Source organism: Lagenorhynchus albirostris, chromosome 5, assembly GCF_949774975.1.
Source record: "Lagenorhynchus albirostris chromosome 5, mLagAlb1.1, whole genome shotgun sequence".
NCBI lineage: Eukaryota > Metazoa > Chordata > Mammalia > Artiodactyla > Delphinidae > Lagenorhynchus > Lagenorhynchus albirostris.
Window position 1 is genome coordinate 77,101,578 of NC_083099.1, and position 15,825 is coordinate 77,117,402.

The 15,825-nt window shown below is 35.6% G+C and overlaps 1 protein-coding gene across 2 annotated transcripts in view; it reads right to left on the reverse strand.

Annotated features, from left to right (window-relative positions):
* SEC22A (SEC22 homolog A, vesicle trafficking protein) overlaps positions 1-15,825 on the reverse strand; it is an 86,452-nt gene that overhangs the window by 45,252 nt on the left and 25,375 nt on the right. For both annotated transcript variants that reach the window (XM_060150463.1, XM_060150462.1), the window contains 2 exons: positions 10,879-11,042; positions 9,523-9,717 (listed from right to left, as the gene is read on the reverse strand). In XM_060150463.1, the coding sequence (XP_060006446.1) occupies positions 9,523-9,717; positions 10,879-11,042 (359 nt within the window). The remainder of the gene's footprint in view (positions 1-9,522; positions 9,718-10,878; positions 11,043-15,825) is intronic.

Sequence of the window (15,825 nt, forward strand, 5' to 3'; positions counted from 1 at the left end):
CCGCAAAAAAAAAAAAAAAATAGCACTGGACTTTTCAGAGTTTCATTGTATCTGTGTATCAATTTAGGAGTATAGCTATCATAACAATACTGTCTTCTAATCCATGAACACAGGACTACTTTACTTTCCATTAATTTAGGTCTTCTTTAATTTGTTCCTATGTTTTGTAGTTTTCAGTGTATGAGATTTTCTTTCTTTTTAGTTGCAAACAACAGAAAGCATAATGTCTTGTTTTGGCCAGTAGTTGCTAGGATTTTCTTAATTTCATTTTCAGATTGTCCACTGATAGTAGAATACGACTGATTTTTATATTTTGATCTTGTATTCTACAACCTTACTGGATGCATTAGTTTAATAGTTTTTTAGTTGATTCTTTAGGATTTTCCATATACAAGGCCATATCATATGTGAACACAGCTATTTTCTTTCTCCTTTTGCAATCCAGATGACTTTTCTTTTCCTTGCTTAACTGCACTGTCTAGAACCTCCAGTACAGTGCTGAATAGAAGTAGTGAAAGCAGACATCCTTGTCTTGTTCCTGATCTTATAGGAGAGCATCTGGTCTTTCGTCATTAAGTATGAGGTTAGCTGTGGGTTTTCGTGGATACTTTTCATCAAGTTGAGAAAGCGCCTTTCTATTCCTAGTTTGTTGAGTGTTTTTATCGTTAAAGGCTGCTGAATTTGCCAAATGCTTTTTCTTCATCTATTGAAATGATCATGTGGTTTTTATTTTTAACTTTATTGATATCATGTATTACAATAATTGGTTTTCAGAAGTTAAACCAATCTTGCAGCACTGGAATAAATCCCACTTGGTCGTGGTGTGTAATGGTTTTTATATGCTGCTGTATTTGGTTTGCTAGTACTATATTGAGGATTTTGGTATCTGTGTTCATAAAAGATATTGGTGTGTAGTTTTCTTTTCCTGTGATGTGTTAATCTGGTTTTGGTATTAGAATAATACTGGCCTCATAAAATGAGGTGAAAAGTATTCTCTCTCTTCTATTTTTTGGAACATTTTGTAAAGAACTGGTTAACTCTTTAACTGATAAAATTCACCAGTAGAATCACTTGGGTCTGGAATTTGTGAATAGTTTTTTATTACTAATTTAATCTCTATTCTTGTTATAGATCTATTATCTATTTCTTCTTGAGTCAGTTTCTGTAGTTTGCATATTTCTAAGAATTTGTCCATTTCATCAAAGTTGCCTAACTCATTTGCATACAGTTTTTCATAGTTTTCCTTTAAAATTCTTTATTCTGTAAGGTCAGTAGAAATGGCCCCTCTTTCATGTCTGTATCTAGTAAATTTCTCTTTTTCTTGGTCAGTCTAACTAAAGGTTTGTCAATTTTTTTAATCTTTTCAAAGAACCAGCTTTTGATTTCATTGATTTTTCTCTATTGTTTTTGTTTCCTATTTCATTTTCATTTATTTCTGCTTCAAATTTTACTATTCCCTTCTTTTTGATTGCTTTAGGTTTAATTTGCTTTTCTTTATCCAGTGTCTTTAGGTGGAAGGTTAAGTTATTCATTTGAGATCTTTCTTCTTTTTTAATGCTGATATTTATAGCTAAAAATTTTCTTCTAAGCACAGCTTGAGCTGCATCTCATAAGTTTTGGTATGATGTGTGTCTTCATCTTCACTCATCTCAAAGTCTAAATTCCCCTTCTGATTTCTTTTTTTTAATGTGATGAATATTTTATTTCATTTTTAAAATTATTTATTTATTTTTGACTGTGTTGGGTCTTTGTTGCTGTGCACATGCTTTCTGTAATTTCGGCGAGCGGGGGCTACTCTTCATGGCGGTGTGCGGGCTTCTCATTGCAGTGGCTTCTCTTGTTGCGGAGCACGGGCTCTAGGCATGTGGGCTTCAGTAGTTGTGGCACATGGGCTCAGCCATTGTGGCTCGTGGGCTCTAGAGCGCAGGCTCAGTAGTTGTGGTGCATAGGCTTAGCTGCTCCACGGCATGTGGAATCTTCCCAGACCAGGGATTGAACCCATGTTCCCTGCATTGGCAGGCGGATTCTTAACCACTGCGCCACCGGGGAAGTCCCCTGATTTCTTCTTTGAAGAAAAAGAAGTGTATTATTATTATTAGAGGAATGTATATTTATTTAGGAGTGTATTGTTCAATTTCCACATATTTGTGAGGCTTCCCAATTCTTTTCCCTGTTAATTTCTAATTTCTTTTCATTGTGGATAAAGAACTTTGTGTTATTTCTATCCTGTTACGTTTATGAAGTGGGGCTTCCCTGGTGGTGCAGTGGTTGGGAGTCCACCTGCCGATGCAGGGGACACGGGTTCGTGCCCCGGTCTGGGAGGATCCCACGTGCCGCGGAGCAGCTGGGCCTGTGAGCCATGGCCGCTGAGCCTGCGCGTCCGGAGCCTGTGCTCTGCAGCAGGAGAGGCCACAACAGTGAGAGGCCTGTGTACCGCAAAAAAAAAAAAAAAAAAAAAAATTTATGAAGTGTCTTGTTTTAATGGCTTAGCATAAGGAGAATGCTCCATGTGTACTTGAGAAAAATGTATTTTCTAATAATGAATGGAGTGTTCTATTGATGTCTGTTAAATCTAGCTGGTTTATGGTGTTAAGTCTTCTATTTCATTGTTTATCTTCTACCCATTTATACCCATTACTGAAAGTTAGGTATTTAAGTCTTCAACTATTACTGCTTAATTGCCCATTGTGCTCTTACTTCTGACAGGTTTTACTTCCTGTATTTTGGGGCTCTGTTGATAAATGCATATATATTTATAATTGTTATACCTTAATATATTGATTCTTTTATCATTATAAAATGGCCACTGTCTCTAGTAGGAATTTTTGTCTTAAAGTCCATTTTGTCTGATATCAAAATAGCCACTCAGGCTCTCCTTTGGTTGCTGTTTGCATTATATAACTTTTTTCTTCCTTTTACTTTCAATCTATCTGTATCTTTGTTTTTTTCTTAATCCACTTTAAAAATCTCTAACTTTTGACTAGAATGTTTCATCCATTCACATTTTTAAAACCCATTCACATATGATGTGATTTTTGAGACAGTAGATTTATATCTGCCATTCTTACTTATTTTGATATCTCTCATGCCTTTTTGCTCTATTCCTCCTTTACTGCTATAATTGCAATAAGTGAATATTTCATACTGAAGTATTTTTCTTCAATGATTTTTCACTACTTTTTGAGTTATTCGCTTAGTGGCTGCTCTAGGATTTACCATCTATCGATACATCTTAATTTATCAGAAACAGATTCAGATTTATACTAACTTAAGTGAGCTATAGACACATTACTCTTATATAGCTCTATTTCCTTTCTCCCATATTTGTGGCATTGCTGAATATATGTGTGATATATATATATTACATTTATAAATATTATAAACCCTAAAATACATTGTTATAATTATTACTTTACATAATTTTATGTCTTTTAAAGAAACTAAGAAAAAAGGACAATTATATTTTTGTAGGTTTTGTTAATATGAATTCTTATCATTTCTGGCTTCATTTGTTCCTGTGGAATCAAATTACTGTATGGAGTCATTTCTTTAACCCAATGCAGCTTTGCTACCATCCACCTCCCTTGTACTGTTGTTAGAAAATGTATTATATTTCTATATGTCGTAGGCACCAAAATACACTATATACATTGCTATTTTAATTTTCATTGGAATATAGTTGCTTTACAACGTTGTGTTAGTTTCTTGCTATACAGAAAAGTGAATCAGTCATATGTATACATATATCCACTCTTTTTTAAGACTTCCTTCCCATTTAGGTCACCACAGAGCATTCAGTAGAGTTCCCTATGCTAAACAGTAGGTTCTCATTAGTTATCTATTTTATACATAGTAGTGTATATATGTCAGTCCCAATCTCCCAATTCATCCCACCCCCCTTCCCCCCTTGGTAACCGTAAGTTTGTTCTCTACATCTGTGACTCTATTTCTGTTTTGCAAATAAGTTCGTTGCTACCATTTTTCTACATTCCACACATAAGCGATATTATATGATATTTGTTTTTCTCTTTCAGACTTACTTCACTCTGTATGACAATCTCTAGGTCCATCCATGTCTCTGCAAATGGCATTATTTTGTTCCTTTTTGTGGCTGAATAATATTCCACTGTATATATGTACCACATCTTCTTTATCCATTCCTCTGTCGATGGACATTTAGGCTGCTTCCATGTCCTGGCTATTGTAAACAGCGCTGCAATGAACATTGGGGTGCATGCATCCTTTCAAATTATGGTTTTCTCTGGATATGTGCCCAAGAGTGGGATTGCTGGGTCATATGATAGACCTATTTCTAGTTTATTAAGGAATCTCCATACTGTTCTCCATAGTGGCTGTACCAATTTACAATCACACCAACAGTGTAGGAGGGTTCCCTTTTCTCCACACCCTTTCTAGCATTTATTGTTCGTAGAATTTTTGATGATGGCCATTCTGACTGGTGCGAGACGATACCTCACTCTAGTTTTGATTTGCAGTTCTCTAATAATTAGTGATGTTGAGCATCTTTTTTTTTTGTATTAATTTTATTTTATTTATTTATTTTTATTTATTTATTTATTTATTTATTTTGCGGTACATGGGCCTCTCACTGCTGTGGCCTCTCCCATCGCGGAGCACAGGCCCCGGACACGCAGGCCCAGCGGCCATGGCTCACGGGCCCAGCCACTCCACGGCATGCGGGATCCTCCCGGACCGGGGCACGAACCCGTGTCCCCCGCATCGGCAGGCGGACTCTCAACCACCGCGCCACCAGGGAAGCCCTATTTTATTTATTTTTTTAACATCTTTATTGGGGTATAATTGCTTTACAATGGTGTGTTAGTTTCTGCTTTATAACAAAGTGAATCAGTCATACATAAACATATGTTCCCATATGTCTTCCCTCTTGCGTCTCCCTCCCTCCCACCCTCCCTATCCCACCCATCCAGGCTGTCACAAAGCACCGAGCCAATATCCCTGTGCCATGCGGCTGCTTCCCACTAGCTATCTACCTTACTACGTTTGTTAGTGTGTATATGTCCATGACTCTCTCTTGCCCTGTCACAGCTCACCCTTCCCCCTCCCCATAACCTCAAGTCCGTTCTCTAGGAGGTCTGCGTCTTTATTCCTGCCTTACCCCTAGGTTCTTCATGACATTTTTTTTTCTTAAATTCCATATATATGTGTTAGCATATGGTATTTGTCTTTTTCTTTCTGACTTACTTCACTCTGTATGACAGACTCTAGGTCTATCCACCTCATTACAAATAGCTCAATTTCGTTTATTTTTATGGCTGAGTAATATTCCATTGTATATATGTGCCACATCTTCTTTATCCATTCATCCGATGATGGGCACTTAGGTTGTTTCCATCTCCGGGCTATTGTAAATAGAGCTGCAATGAACATTTTGGTACATGACTCTTTTTGAATTTTGGTTTTCTCAGGGTATATGCCCAGTAGTGGGATTGCTGGGTCATATGGTAGTTCTATTTTTAGTTTTGTTTTTTTTTTTGTGGTATGCGGGCCTCTCACTGTTGTGGCCTCTCCCATTGTGGAGCACAGGCTCCGGATGCGCAGGCTCAGCGGCCATGGCTCACGGGCCCAGCCGCTCCGCGGTATGTGGGATCTTCCCGGACCGGGGCATGAGCCCGTGTCCCCTGCATCGGCAGGCGGACTCTCAACCACTGCGCCACCAGGGAAGCCCTATTTTTAGTTTTTTAAGGAACCTCCATACTGTTCTCCATAGTGGCTGAATCAATTCACATTCCCACCAGCAGTGCAAGAGTGTTCCCTTTTCTCCACACCCTCTCCAGCATTTATTGTTTATAGATTTTTTGATGATGGCCATTCTGACTGGTGTGAGATGATATCTCATTGTAGTTTTGATTTGCATTTCTCTAATGATTAATGATGTTGAGCATTCTTTCATGTGTTTGTTGGCAGTCTGTATATCTTCTTTGGAGAAATGTCTATTTAGGTCTTCTGCCCATTTTTGGATTGGGTTGTTTTTTTGTTATTGAGCTGCATGAGCTGCTTGTAAATTTTGGAGATTAATCCTTTGTCGGTTGCTTCATTTGCAAATATTTTCTCTCATTCTGAGGGTTGTCTTTTGGTCTTGTTTATGGTTTCCTTTGCTGTGCAAAAGCTTTAATTAGGTCTCATTTGTTTATTTTTGTTTTTATTTTCATTACTCTAGGTGGTAGATTGAAAAAGATCTTGCTGTGACTGATGTCAGAGAGCGTTCTGCTTATATTTTCCTCTAAGAGTTTTTTATAGTATCTGGCCTTACATTTAGGTCTTTAATCCCTTTTGAGTTTATTTTTGTGTATGGTGTTAGGGAGTGTTCTAATTTCATTCTTTTACATTGTAGTTTTCCAGTTTTCCCAGCACCAATTACTGAAAAGGCTGTCTTTTCTCCATTGTATATTCTTGCCTCCTATGTCATAGATTTGGTGGCCATAGATGCATAGGTTTATCTCTGAACTTTCTAGCCTGTTCCATTGATCTATATTTCTGTTTTTGTGCCAGTACCATACTGTTTTGATTACTATAGCTTTGTAGTATAGTCTGAAGTCAGGGAGCCTGATTCCTCCAGCTCTGTTCTTCTTTCTCACGATTGCTTTAGCTATTCAGGGTCTTTTGTGCTTCCATACAAATTGCAAATTTTTTTGTTCTAATTCTGTGAAAAATGCAATTGGTAATTTGATAGAAATTGCATTGAATCTGTAGATTGCTGTGGGTAGTACAGCCATGTTCACAATAGCGATTCTTCCAATCCAAGAACATGGTATATCTCTCCATCTGTTTGTGTCATCTTTGATTTCTTTCATCAGTATCTTATAGCTTTCTGAGTACAAGTTTTTGCCTCCTTAGGTATTTGCCTCCTTAGGTATTCCTAGGTATTTTATTCTTTTCAATGTGATGGTAAATGGGACTGTTTCCTTAATCTCTTTTGATCTTTCATTGTTAGTGTATAGGAATGCAAGAGACTTCTGTTTATTAATTTTGTATCCTGCAACTTTACCAAATGCATTGATGAGCTCTAGCAGTTTTCTATTAGCATTATTAGGATTTTTTATGTATAGTATCATGTCATCTGCAAACAGTGACAGTTTTACCTCTTCTTTTCTGATTTTGATTCCTTTTATCTTCTTCTTCTCTGATAGCCATGGCCAGGGCTTCCAAAACTATGTTGAATAAAAGTGGTGAGTGGATATCCTTGTCTTGTTCCTGATCTCAGAGGAAATGCTTTCAGCTTTTCACCACTGAGTATGATGTTAGCTGTAGGTCTGTTGAATGTGGCCTTTATTATGTTGAGGTAGGTTCCCTCTAAGCCCACTTTCTGGAGAGTTTTTATCATAAGTGAGAGTTGAACTTTGTCCAAAGCTTTTTCTGAATCTATTGAGATGATATATATACACTGTTTTATATGATTGCTTTTTAAATCACTTAGCAGAAGGAAGAAAATGCATTCTTCCTGTCTTTTATAATTACCTTTGCCATTGCTCTTTTTTTTTTTTTTTGGTATGGATTCAAATTATTGTCTAGGTCTGGCTTTCAAATATGAAGAACTACTGTCAGTATTTTTTTAAGGTGAGTCTGCCAGCAACAAATTCTCTCATCTTCTGCTTATCTGCAAATATCTTTATTTTACCTTCGTTTTTGAAAGATAGCTTTGCTGAATACAAGATTCTTGGTTGAGGTTTTTTTTCTTCCTTTGAGTATTTTGAACATGTTATCCCACCGCCTTCTTGTCTCCATTGTTTCTGTTGAGAAGCCAGTTGTTAATTTTGTTGTGGTAAACCTTGTAAATGACAAGCTGTTTTTCTCTTGCTGCTTTAAAGATTTTCTCCTTGCCTTTGTCTTTCAGGATTTTTAGTATGATTCATCTATTTGTGGATCTCTTGCATGTATCCTATTTGGAATTCTTTGAGCTTCCTGGAATAGATTAACATTTTTTGAGTAAATGGAAACTTTTCAGCCATTATTTCTTCAAATACTTTTTCTGCTCCCCTCTCTTCTTCTTTCCTTCTGGTTCTCCCATCATGCATATGTTAGTGTGTTTAATAGTGCCCCATATTTTTCTGAAGTTCTATTCATTTTTCTTCATCTTTCTCTCTGCTCTTTGACTTGGATAATCTCTCTCAATCTATCTTCAAGTTTACTAACTCTTTCTTCTGCTGGTTCAAATCTACTGTTGAGCCCAACTAGTTAATTTTTTATTTCAGTTGTATTTTTCAATTCCAGAATTTCAATTTCAATTCCAGAATCTGGTTCTTTTCCTTTATAATTTCTATCTGTTATTAATACTGCCTATTTAATGTGACATCACCATCATACCTTCCTTACTTCTTTAATCATGGTTTTCTTTACTTCTTTGAAGAAAATTATAATGGCTACTTTGAACTCTTTGTCTGTTAAATCTGACATCAGATCACTCTCTCAGGCAGTTTCTATTGCCTGCCTTCCCCACCATACCCCATCCCCAGTGTATGAATTATACTTTCCTTTTCTTCTGCGTGTCTTGTAATTTTTTTTTAATTGAAAACTGGACATTTTAGATAACATATTTTAACAACTCTAAGTACTGATCCACCTCCTCTCCCCCAGGGTTTGTTACTGCTATTTGCTTGTTTACTTGTTTCCTGACTAGCTGGATCATTTTAGTGAAATCTGCTTCCCCTTTTCTCCCATAATTTGTATTAATCAAACCAAATATGAAGTGTTCTGTTCAGCCTTAAATGCCACTTTTAAAGAATACCAACAAACAAAAGCATATAAAGAGGAATCTTCCAGGATGAGGAGGGTTTCAAATTACCAAAGGCTAAGGAAACTGGGGATATTTTATATGAAGTCAATCAGACTAAAAGGATAGAAAGGACACAGGGTTGCTGACATCAAAGTTCTGGTACAGCTGAAGTCAGGGAGGGATAAGTCACAGAACTTAGACAAGTGTTAGCATTATAAGGAACAGATTTTAGCTCAAAATACACGAAAGAATTTTTTAAATAAGCAATTCAACAATGGCATATGCTACCTTATAAACTAACAAGGGTTTCCACTTTTAAGCAGAAGTTTTCAACATGTCCCAACTGTTGAGAACTGTATTCCTTGTTTGGGAGGGGATGTCTGAGTAGATGATCACATGTGCTGTGACAGTCAAGAACCCTAACCTTGAATGTAGTCATTTTTACATAATGCAAAGCACTTTACATGCCTATAGGTATATATTACAAACAAATTACTCTTTTCTAGAAGAATGTGTACCAAGAAATCTTCTTGAATGTCTCCCTAGCAAAGAGTTCCTTTGAGATTGCTGTTGAAAAGCAACTGAGATTGCTGATTAGTCACATATCTGAGAGATGACTATATAAAACACTGGGAGAAATGATTACTTTGAACTTCTACATTCTCTCATGTACTTACTTTAAAGTTTTAGACTAAATTAATTCATTTTTAAGAGTTCCTCGGTTCTTAGAAAATATTTTTTAAATGAAGTAATTGAGATCCAGAACTCACCAGAAGAAATCTTACCAGCACCTTTATAGTCAACAGAAAATGCAGATGTGACTCCATTGGCTGACCCCAGTTCACCCATGGAAATTTGATAAGGGGGCCTCAGCTTGATTTCCATCTGCATGTCAGACAGATTTATCTTTGTTGAAAGAGACCTGGGATTATTATATCGCTGCTTGGTCCTCTGAATGAAGTTATCTATGTAAAATAAAAAATAAATTTCCTTGCAGTCATTTGTTAATTAAATCATTTGAAAGTGTGATGTTTATGGACAGTAAATTTTGCGATAAACGGTTTAATTTGCTATCCCAAACTGTTCAATCTGTCATGAATGTCCTAATATTATTTGTGTTTATGGTTAATATATCATGGCATCATCAGTTTTTCTCACTAGAAATTATACTCTAGAAATTAATAATTATAAATATACTAAGGATTTAATATTACATGACTGTGAGAATATTTCTACTATTATATCCACTTCAAGGAACTACTTTGAGCTTCTACAAGAAAACCAAAAACAGCTCCCTTTAAATTTAAACCAAAGTCTTCATTTTTATAGGGATTCAGATCTCATAAAATATTAAGTCTGTCAGTATTTACCAGTTGTAATTACATTAAAACATACACTGTAAATTGCGTGTTCATATAAATCTGTTTTCTTATTTATTGCTTACACCATTAGAACAGATGTTTTAAAGAAAAAATTTAATGAAAACAATAAAAGACATTTCCTAAATTTCTTCCAATTTTATTTTCACTATTTACACCTTGAATTTACTTTTTTTCCCTCTTCTACATCAGGAGTCAAGCAAACTAATGTCCATAGGCCAAATCTAGCCTGCTGATTTTTTTGTGTGTGAATAAAATGTTATTAGAATATAACTATACTCATTCATTTATGTATTGCCTATGGCTGTTTTCAAGCTATAATAGCAAGGGCTGAGTAGCTGTGACAGTAACCAAATGATCCTTAAAGCCTAAAATTGTACTATCTGGTCCTTTCCAACAAATGTTTGCCAACCTCTGTTCTACATTAAGCAGCCTAAAAATACTATCACATAAAGACAAAACTCTGAACCTCTAGTTTATAAATTTCTCACTGAAAAATTAACCTCTGGAATTAATTCTTTGAACCAATAATCAAGATCCTCTACACAGCTCAAACAGAATTTTTTTAAGAGGCACCTAAATGAAGAGGTTGCCATAATTTATAGACCATTTGTCAAATTATTCTGTCAAAAGCAAGCTAGCAGAATTTTCTGAGTTTTCCCTCTGCCCCTCAGTATTAGATGAAAAATCATTTACGACTGAATGGAGACAGGATAATGAAAAAGAAAAAAAAAATCAGGCCCTTACCAAATTCAATGAAACAGTATGGTCTGACAGCAGTATTTGTCTTCATCATGTTATAAGTAGTAATGAACTCCTTCTGAAGCTCATCCAGGAAAGAGAAGGCCAGAACATTTGGGTAATTTTCAGTGCACAACATCATGTAGCTCACTCCCATAGAGCTAATAAAACTACAGTGTAAAAAACATTGGATTTAAAATTTCAAATTAAATCAAGGTAATTCGTTACTTCAGAAGACTGGCTCTATATACCATAAACTGCTGCTACAGAGGCAATGACAATATTAACATTTATTACATATTTCAGCAAAAAAAAATTAAAGGAACCAAAATATGATACTAGTTTCAGTTGTAATTTAAAAACAGTAGACAACAAAGTGGAATGTATTCACTTTGCTGTATAGCAGAAACTAACACAACATTGTAAATCAACTATATTCCAATAAAAATTAATTTAAAAAAAGTGAAATGTATCTAGAGAGGGACACATATTATGATTCTAACACTTCAGTTACTTATCACTTGGGGTAGAAATCAGGAAAGACTATTCAAACAGATAAGGGTAACAGCTTAACATTTCAACCCTTCAACTTAGTGGAACTTAACACTGTTTGAATCAAGAACTTTTTAGAGGTTCTGATGAAAGTTATGGACACTCTCCCCAGAAACAACCCAGAACCTGGCACACAATTTCAAGGTCAGGTGATTACTGACCTCCTAAAGTCATCCACTGACCCCAGCATCAAATCCTCTACTCACATAATAATGAATTATGAATCATTAGGGGGAAAGAAGAGAATTTATGAGTTCATAACAACAAACAAAAGGGAAGAAAGGAACACTAGTTCACAGCAGAATGCTGAGTGACACCTGGTAAATGTGGAGATAGTGTTAGAACTGGAAAAAGCAGCATTTTGCAATCCACAGAGCAAAAACTGGATCAAGCAAGTATAATCAATGGATGCTAAATCTAGGTGGATATTTTGGTGAGGAACAGGAAATTTTGCATGGCTTTAAAATGTCTTCCCATGGATTGTTTATTGGCTGCAAGGGAATTCTACTGTATTTATTATACAGTAGAAACTAGACAATACCTTGACCAAGTACTCTAAAATCACTAATGAGGGGAAGATGGGCTTCCTGTGCCTCAGTAAGACATGTCAGCTATGGAGTATTCTGGCTAAGAATGCATAACCTGAATCTAATCATGAAGGAACATCAGAATAATCAACATTCTATTTTCTTTAAAGAGGGATGGGGGTGCTGTATTCTTTAAAAACCTCAATGTTGTAAACAAAGAAATAAAGGCTTTGGAAATGTTTCTGATCACAGGAGGCTAAAGAGACACAACTAAATGTAATACCTAACCCTAGTCTGGATCCTGTGCCAGAGAGGGGGAAAAATGCTGTAAAGGATATTCCTGGGTCAACTGACAAAAACGGAAAACAGGAGGTACAGTAGTTTAGGTGAAAGTATGGTATCAATATTAAATTTAATAGACCTGATAACTGTACTATAGTCAAGTAAGAGAATATCCCTAATCTTAGAAAATACACTTTGAAGTAGTTAGGAATAAAGGGGCATGGTATTTGTAAGTTTCTCTCAAATGGTTCAGACAAAACTAAATCAGACAGATAGATAGGTAGACAGATAAAACAATAAAGCAAATGGGGTAAAATGTTAACAAGAGGTGAGTCTGGGAACAAGTATTATTTGTAATTTTCTTATTCATACTACTTTTCTGAAAGTTTGAAAGTATTTCTAAATAACAAGTTAAAAATTAAGAACAAAAATGTTTAAATTAACCATCTTCTATTGAAAAAAAAACTTTCTAAAGTAAAGTATACACTCCCCTGTAACAAGCAGAGTATGGGACAAAAATTAACCCTTTTTAATGAGTCACTTAAACATTCTTTCATGGTACTATCAACATAGCTCTGGTCTAGATCAAGGGGAGCAAACAGAGCATACAGGCTGTAACTCCCACTCCCATGCCAGACACTGCTAATCTATCAAAGCAATTTTTACTGCCAAACCCTGATCCATGTTGGAGTCCCCCTCTCCCCTCTTTTCTCGAATACTGTAGTAGCAGAATTTATTATTTTTAATTTAACTTTTAAAATAAATATATTCACGACTCAAATTTTAAAAGAATGAAAAATGAAAGGAAATACTATACTTGAAGTCTTATTCCCACCTCTGCTCAGATAGCCAGTTCTCTGTCCCTCTAGCAACTCATGTTATTAATTTCGTATGTATCCTTCCGGTGAGAGTTTATGCATATGCAAGCAAATGTACATATATCTTTCTTTCTTAAAAGACCATCCAAGGCAGCCAAATGATGTGGGGTTCGCACCTATTAATCATCTATTATTAACGGTGTGGGATATACTACTAGTGAAATTGTGCTGATCTTATGCTTCTGGAATAACCTGGAATTCCTTTCTGAAGTTCCACTTAACACATAGTCATTTCATGCAACGTTTTTCAAACTGCAAGTTGTGACCCACTAGCGGATCATAAAATTAGTTCAGTGCATTACACACAGCATTTTCTTAAAAATGGAATAGAATATAACAGAAAATACCAGAATGTTTATTGTTTCATAAAACTTTTGTTTATCCTATTTGTATGTTAAGTAATGGTCACAAAGTAAAATGCATCTCTTCTTATGGGTCACAGTCAAAAAAGTTGAGTCATAACATACTGTATTTTCCTACAAAATTGACAACTAAATCAAAAATCAAAGTATGATTTTCCCAAGTACTTTTCCCTTTCCAAAATAATCTTCCCTGCCGTTATCAAAATTCTTTGACATGTCATTAGCATTCAAATATATCTTACAATAACTTGAATTGGGATAAAACACAATTGGTGATTGGCTTCTACACACTTGGAACTTCCAAGTGGCTAGATAGGAGTTATTTCACTATCCTTCAATAAGACGACTGAAGCTTTTAGACTCTATTTCTTGTTCTATAACAGGGTTTTACTGTACTTCCATATTAATAAGTGAACCACAGACACCTACGTGAGTTTATCCCAAATGGTTTTTCTTGCTTGAGCTCAATCTAACTGGAGAATTTTTTGTGAAATTAAAAAAAAAAATAACCTATGTTTTTAAGATTGTATGTTAACATTTTCAGAGTCTTTATTCCAAAGTCTTTATTTTCTATAAATGCATGATATTCTCTGAAAACGCTATATTCTATAATATTATGACTTTTCATAGTGAATTTACCTTTACAATGCTGTCTTTATTTGAAATGCAAAGCCAGTTTTCCAAAAGTACATACAGCTCTGTTGATTTACCTTTGTTATCAAAAGTTCTGCTTTTTCATATCACTGGTACAAACTGAAAGACTCCTACCATCGCACTGAGGACTACTCACATGAAATAGTCTAACGTCACTAGAGGCATGCCAGTTTGTGCAGCCTTTAGCCCGTCCATCGGGTTCATTTAGCTCACTTGTTATAGACAATCTGGCTGTTATCCTTCTGCCTTGATGAGGAGGAAGAAAAGTAGTAGTAATAATAGTAGCAGTAGCAGCTACGGTTTACTGACCACTTAGTGTGAACTAGGCCCTTTGCTAAATATATTACATATTTTATCTAATTTCATTCTTACTTTATTGTAAACAAAGCACCTGTTATTTTTCTTCATGTAACTAACCCAGCTCGTACTTATATATTTGTATGTTTGTTGTAATGTCTCTGACTAATATCTATGCTCCATGAGAGCAGGGATGATTTCTTTATGGTTCACCACTGTATTCTTAGCATCTAGAATATTATGTCTAGTACACAATAAGTGCTCAGTAAATTAGTAAATAAATGAGTGCATAGATGGCATCATTATACCTAATTTGTTTAGTACATTGTGCACAGATAATTGCACAGCTCAGTGGTATCTACACAAAGAAGAAGGTCAATAAATACTTGACAAATGACAGAAGGGAGCAGAACTTCATCTGCTCTTCCAGGTCAGTGTTACCAGAAGGCTTCAGTTCAGATCACTGAGTCTTCAACATCCCCCTACTTAAAACACAGGGCTGTTCTCAGGGACCATGTAGAATCACTCACCTCTGCAGTGAGTACCTCCAGATGGTTATAAAGGTCTAACAAGTATGTCTGCTTTCCTTTTATCACTGTCATTAACTAATCTCACAACAACACAAAGTCTTCTTTTCTCCACCTTGAGCACAATTCTTAAATTGCCATTGTTTTCTTCCTACTTTTCTCTAATTTCCTTTTTCTTTTTTCTTTCCTTCCACTTCTGTGCTTTGGGACCAATGGGATTTGATCTCTATAGCTACTGCCTTTCTTCTGGCCAAGGAATTTATCCAACCTCATTACATCTTTGGTTCCTCTCCACAGCACACACACTAGGAACTTTGGGGCCTTCCAAGATCAAGTGTGCCTTGAACAGGTAAGGCTGGTGGAAGTTCAAACTCTAGGTAGAAGGATTTACCCCTTTCAATCACTTTGTTTAAAAGCTAATTTTATCATGTATCCAAGCAGGCCATACCTCAAGCGATTCCTAAAGTCCAACAAAACGAATAAGTGGTTTTAGACATTAAACTTTTCCTGGTATCTAATTTTATTTATGAAATGTCAAAAAAATTTTAGACATCACCAATTAAACACCGACATTATTAGGACTTGCTGTACCAAACTAAATAATAAGTGGAAACAATGATTTTCCCCACAGCAAATAATAGAGCACCTAACATATGTCCAGCATTCTACTCTATAGGCTTTGATGTCAAAGACCAAGTCCCTGCCCGCCAGGCACCTGCAATTAGGTACTGGGAATACACTTAAAACGATATACAAAACAAGATTAAAGAAACAACACTGAATTTTTTAGCATGCCAAATGACAAAGTATATAGCAAACTATTTATAAATTGAAACAGCAATAATATTTGTATTACATATAGTTTTCATACTGC